At 34.1% G+C, this 6,000-nt stretch overlaps 1 protein-coding gene across 1 annotated transcript in view; it reads right to left on the bottom strand.

Moving 5' to 3' along the window:
* Nucleotides 1-767: 767 nt before the first annotated feature.
* The window catches only part of ARL5A (ARF like GTPase 5A), a 28,188-nt gene continuing 22,955 nt past the window's right edge, over nt 768-6,000 (bottom strand). Inside the window, exon 6 of the mRNA XM_017866075.1 lies at nt 768-5,274. Coding sequence (XP_017721564.1) covers nt 5,226-5,274 — 49 coding nt within the window. The 3' untranslated portion in view covers nt 768-5,225. The remainder of the gene's footprint in view (nt 5,275-6,000) is intronic.

The raw sequence follows: 6,000 nt of genomic DNA, 5'->3' as shown, positions 1-6,000 counted from the left end.
AGTCTGATTTGTAAGTAGAATCTAAACAAAGAGGAGGAATTTGGGCACATATACACATGCACAAATGGCTAAACATCTAAATGATATGATACAAAATTACCACTAACTATGAGAATCAAGAGGCTACTCTTATGCAAGCAACCAACTTTTACTTAGGATTTCAAACATACAGTTTAATATTCTGTTAAAACTGTTTTAAAAAACCGTAGTAGGGTTCAGTTTTCTAGTCTCGGCATGAACTAATGCCAGGGACACGACTATTTGTATTAGGAAAGAGATAAAATGGTGTGGCTTGTGCTTCATTACATCCTGGTTTGTTGAGGGTTAGGTGAGTGTCTTCAATTTCAAGACTTTTTATTCAGGCCAGGCGCAGTGGTTCACGCCTGTAATCCCAGCACTTTGGGAGGCCAAGGCAGGCGGATCACGAGTTCAGGAGATCGAGACCATCCTGGCTAACATGGTGAAACCTCGTCTCTACTAAAAATACAAAAAATTAGCTGGGTGTGGTGGTGGGCGCCTGTGGTCCCAGCTACTTGGGAGGCTGAGGCAGGAGAACGGCGTGAACCGGGGAGGTGAAGGTTGCAGTGAACCGAGATCATGCCACTGCAGTCCAGCATGGGTGACAGAGCAAGACTCTGTCTCAAAAATAAATAAATAAATAAATAAAATAGAAAAAGAAAAAAAGACTTTTTATTCAAATTAAGCACAAATTGTGACAGGAACCCTCTAGGCTGTGTCATCAGTTAAGACAAGCACATACGATACCATAGAAAATATATATAATTTATTCGATGGGCTTAAAATCAACACAAATTCATTTTTAGGCACTTCTCGAGTATAGACTATGGGAATTTTTACCAAAGAACGGGATATCTAGCAGGTAACAGCATAAAGATTTAAACTTTAGTTTTCAGAACAATACACAAGGGCTAGACAACTGATAAGAAATACTGCATAACTAATCCAAGTGTATCCTGGAACATTTCTTCCCAATTTGACAGGGCTTGAGGGTTAACTAGAAAGTTACTTTTTAGCATCCAAAATCCTAATTTCTGGCTTTCTTTCCTTTTTACTCTATTATCATGGTCTTAAAATAAACTATCATACGTTCTTTGAGGGAACATGATATAGAAGTTTTATTTTTGTGTAAGTGGAGCTTTAAAGACATATTTCTTTATCTGCATTTACAGTCAATGCATGACAAGTGATTATTTTGATGTCTTTTAAAGCCCATTTAAACAGGTTTATTTTGTAAGGATAGGCTTTTCATTACTAACTCCTTTAGACATCTAATGTTTATCTCTGTTTTGTAAGTAAACATGAAGAAAAAAATGGGATGTGGGCAATAGCTTCAAGAATGCCCTTAGGTTATAGGCTACATATAAATTTGGCTTGGCATCTTTTTCCAACTCAAACTGAACTGGTATTCTGTGAAACATAACCATTCTTGGTAGTGGGAAGATAATACACATAAAACTTCATCCCGCCCATGCCTAACTAGTAGCTCAAGGAAGTGGCACAGTCTGGGTATTTCTCCTAAGTTTCTGAATCTACTTCCCAACATGTGAAGTTAAATTAAGAAGCATGAAAATGTTAAATATAAAGAATTATAATACTGGCATCTATATGCTATTCACACTGCAAGCTGGTCTTCTGATGGACTCCACATCTCTGATAATGCTCTCTAATGAGCAAAGTCCAAATCACTACCTCAAGTCAGTGGTGAGAAGATAGCAAGGAACTAGAAAAGCTGCATAGAAACTACTGGTTTGGAAACCACTGCCTATAACAATGGTTACAGAGAAAGTTTAAAGTAACCTCCAGGACAGAGGTATCTTCACTGATAGTAAATGAAGACACAGGAGAGAAGGGGATACCTGAGCTATGGGGAAGCTGATCTTGAAAGCAAGGAGATCCAGATTACATTTGGAGAGTGGGAGGGGTCAAAGTTACATGGAGAAACTTGTCTCTCCCCAGCCTTGAAAAAGGGATTGATGACAAGATACAACCGGGCAATTGAGGGAAGATTGGAGTTTGGAGATAACCGATGATGTGGTACTATCTCCTGTATACAAAGCAGAGCCTATTATACATACATTCCCAAAAATGCCTGCAGAGAAATCTAGAAAGTTGTCTATAGTTTTTCTATTTACACTAATATAAACAGGTTTTGAGGTTGTCTGTACTGTATGTGGTTGCTGTAGTGACAGCAAGAAACATAAAGTGCCTATGCAAGAGGGGACAATAGAGTCATGTTTCTAGGCATCTTAATACTATATACTGAGACAAAAAGGAAAAGAATGTCAGGGACTTCATGCCTTTGCTCAAGCTCTGTGCACTTCTCTAGGTCTCAAATGACCTAGGCACTTTTAAAGGCCAGAAAATAAAACTCTTCTTCCCTCTATTTCATCCCGTGCTTCTAAAGTCATTTTCACTAACTATATTAAAAATGCCAGCCAGCAGTGCTAAAACACTTTTATATTCTTAAGGCAAAATGTCATATAAGAAAATGAATCCCCTATCCACTTCCCCACTATAACCCCTAAGCCACCTGCCTTCATTGTATGCTTTGCCCATTTATAAGGACCAAGATGTACTGGGAAGATAAAAGAGAACCGAAAACTTCAAACAAGAACCCTCTATATAATGCGCAAGAAATACTTTCACAGATGCTATTATGACAAAATTAAACATATTCAAATGCTTATAGCATATGGTTACTTTTGCCCAGATATCAAAAGAAGTTAAATGACTTTCAAAATTAGTATCAAAAACAGGATATTTAAATCCAACCACAAGTACAGAAGTATGAATCTTTGTTCTTCTCAGAGCTGAACACAATGACTCCATGAGATGTTTTCACTCAAAAGTGGCATACTGAAAACCCAAAAGCATCTCCCTTTGCTTAATTCCACTTAAACTACATACAAATTGCCAATATGACTTTTCACCAGCCTCTCCATCTTATTTGAAAATAATACTGTTAAAATGATTTTGACATTTTCATATATAAATTTATTTTTTCCCAACTATAATTTTGGTTTTATGTACAAGTACACAAATACCACCTTATTTTAATGTTTACCTTGAAGGGTAGAAAACAAAATCATGTTTTATAAATGTAGTATAAAATTACACATCTTCTCATGACGTCAAGTCAATAATCCACTAAACCAACTGTAACAAGGTAGTGCATGCTTTAAACATCCAATTAAGAATAAATCTGAGCCAACATCTTGATGACAAGGTAATGTGCTGATACTGTGTTAAACTGATGTGGCAGTAATCCAAGGGACTAAGCACATGATTATTCAAATTAAAAATTAAAAAGGACAAAAGGTGTGGATTTGCTGGGCTACATCACAGAATATTTGTCTGGTGAAACTGTAATACAGATTTGAGTGAAGGGGATTTTTAATAGATAACAAGTAATTCTTTATAATGATTTGAAAAAGTATGAGAACATATGAGAAAAGCTTAGTAATTTAAGATTTACTTTTGTAAAACCATGTGGACAAAGATTAAATGTTATGCTTCCATTTTGAACATTATAAATATAAAACACAAAACATTCAATGTTAAATACTGAGCTCCCATGCCTGACCTGGATTTAGATATTGAGTATTTCCCATTTTAAAGAAAGAAAACTTTCAAAGTTTTGTCAATATTTAAAGTATATACTATTATTCCTCACCAAAATCTTCATGAAACTTAAAAGGCTGATATTAAAAGTAGTTTTTTTTTTTTTCTTAAATATGCTAAAACATGTGAGTTTGGATTAACCTTCAGATTTTCAAGGCATGAAAGATACATAGAGTACCCCAGAATATGTTTTAACACATTTAGGATAAGTTTGTTTACAGTTGTGACAGGAATACCTTTAACTTTCAGACATGGAAAAAATACCCTAAGCAAACATACAGGGTGTTTTGGGTCAAGTTACTTCTTAGTACAAATAATACATTGTAGCAATCAATTTTTAAGCCAAATTCTTAAAATCATTCAAAAAACACTTGCAGTTTATAATTGTCAAGGCATTTATGTAATAGATAATACAACAAAACTTAGAAATAAAAAATCTCACACTATATTCCAAGTACCAAAATAAGAAAGAAATTGGCAAATTAAGAAATTATCAGTGTTGCTCAGAAACATGCCTTACTTTTACTCTGAAATTCACTTTAACTCCTTGACGTATAATTTAATGCTTAAAAATAATATAGCTAAGTTGTTTAATAGTATTTATAGAATATTACTTTTCTGGGTAGACACGTTTCACACAACATTTTTCAATGAATGCTGAGCATTCATTTGATAATTTTAATCATAATTTGACTCACTGATTAATGGATTAATAATTTATTCAGTAATTTAGATGTCATAAGAACCACTGAAAGGAATAATCTGATAGTTGCTCATTGTACAATCCTGCCCATTAGTAATACTAAGCTAAGAATCTGATAGCTATCCCACTCTGTTGAATTATGTGTTTCCATGTTTGTGATTTTGGTCAACAACAAAAAATCAATATGCAATGTCATGCTTTTTCCTTTTCCTTTTTTTTTTAAACAAGCAGCTCAATGATTTGGGAGGTTGGTTAGTACAATACAGAGAACATAGAGAGAAAGTATAAAATGGCACTGAACACCAATGCCAATACTTATCTCATTATGGTTATAATGAAGGATATTATTAATATTTGTGTTATTTTTCTCTGGAACATAAATCAATGCCATTAACTTGAACTTGAGGTATATACACAATACACACACACAACCTTAAGCAAAATACTTTTCATAAGTAACATTACATTTTAAAATATTGGAAACTGAATATCTGTGCTGATTTGTATTTTGACTTAATGGAACAAGAAGAAAACAACATTCAACTAGGGAGGGTTATACTGATAATAAAGCTCTTAAAATTCAAAATGTCTTCCTCTCCCTTTGTACTTACCACAGGCTACACAATGTCCTGAGAGGATTCATTATGAGAAAAATGTCAATCACAGCTTTAATAACTTACTTTGGAAAAAACTAATAAGAAAGTAAATTGGAAGGTGAGACGTCATCTTTGTTTTCAAATAAGTGGTCTTAATTTTTCTTCTTATAGAAAAAGTTTAAATCAGTTTATTATAAATATATCTAAACCATTAATTTTTGCAGCTTTCAGGTAAAGTCCAGCACTTCATTTATACAAAGTCTATGAGAAGAGGTCAGTAGAGATCATCTAATCTTAAGTCGTGACATCATCCATTCAAGTCCTTGGCACAATCTATAAAGAAAACAAAATCATTTGATTAAATTCTGAACTAAGAAGCTACGAACAGCAAACTAAAAGGCAGTATTTTCATTTAGCTAAATAACAAAGATTTAAAATCAGTAATATTCAGTGCTTGGGCTGCTGCAGTGAAGCCATATTCTCATACGTAATACACCTGTGCTTTTTTTGTCTTTCCTCTTTTTAAGACAGGATCTCCCTCTGTCACCCAGGCTGGATTGCAATGGCACAATCAATGGCAGCCATGACCTCTGGGCTCAAGCGATCTCCCCACCTCAGCCCCCCAGTAGCGGGGAGTAAAGGCATGTGCCACCACGCCCAGCTAATACATCTGTGCTCTTTTGGTTCCGTTATATCTCTAGTCCCCAGAATGCTGTCTGACACTTTTAAAAAGCTTTGTAATTATACAATGAGTGCCCACAGAAAGCAACATATGTCAAAAATATATCTGGCAATATGTATCAAAATATTTAAAATATCAATACTCTGCATCTTTTTCTACTTCCAGAAATGTATCCTAAAAAAGAAAATCAGACGTAAACATAGACTTACATACAAAACTGTTCATTAAAGTACTTTTAATAGGAAAATAATTTGTCTAGAAATACAGAAAAAAATTAATTACAAGACATTTGTATGATGAAATATTTAAAATTTTCCTTTCAAAATGATTTCATAATTCTCATCATCAGGAAATGGAGGAAATAAAACCATTTTATA

This window comes from Rhinopithecus bieti, unplaced genomic scaffold (assembly GCF_001698545.2).
Source record: "Rhinopithecus bieti isolate Rb0 unplaced genomic scaffold, ASM169854v2 scaffold_81617, whole genome shotgun sequence".
Taxonomy (NCBI): domain Eukaryota; kingdom Metazoa; phylum Chordata; class Mammalia; order Primates; family Cercopithecidae; genus Rhinopithecus; species Rhinopithecus bieti.
This window is presented reverse-complemented; position numbering and strand designations above follow the sequence as displayed.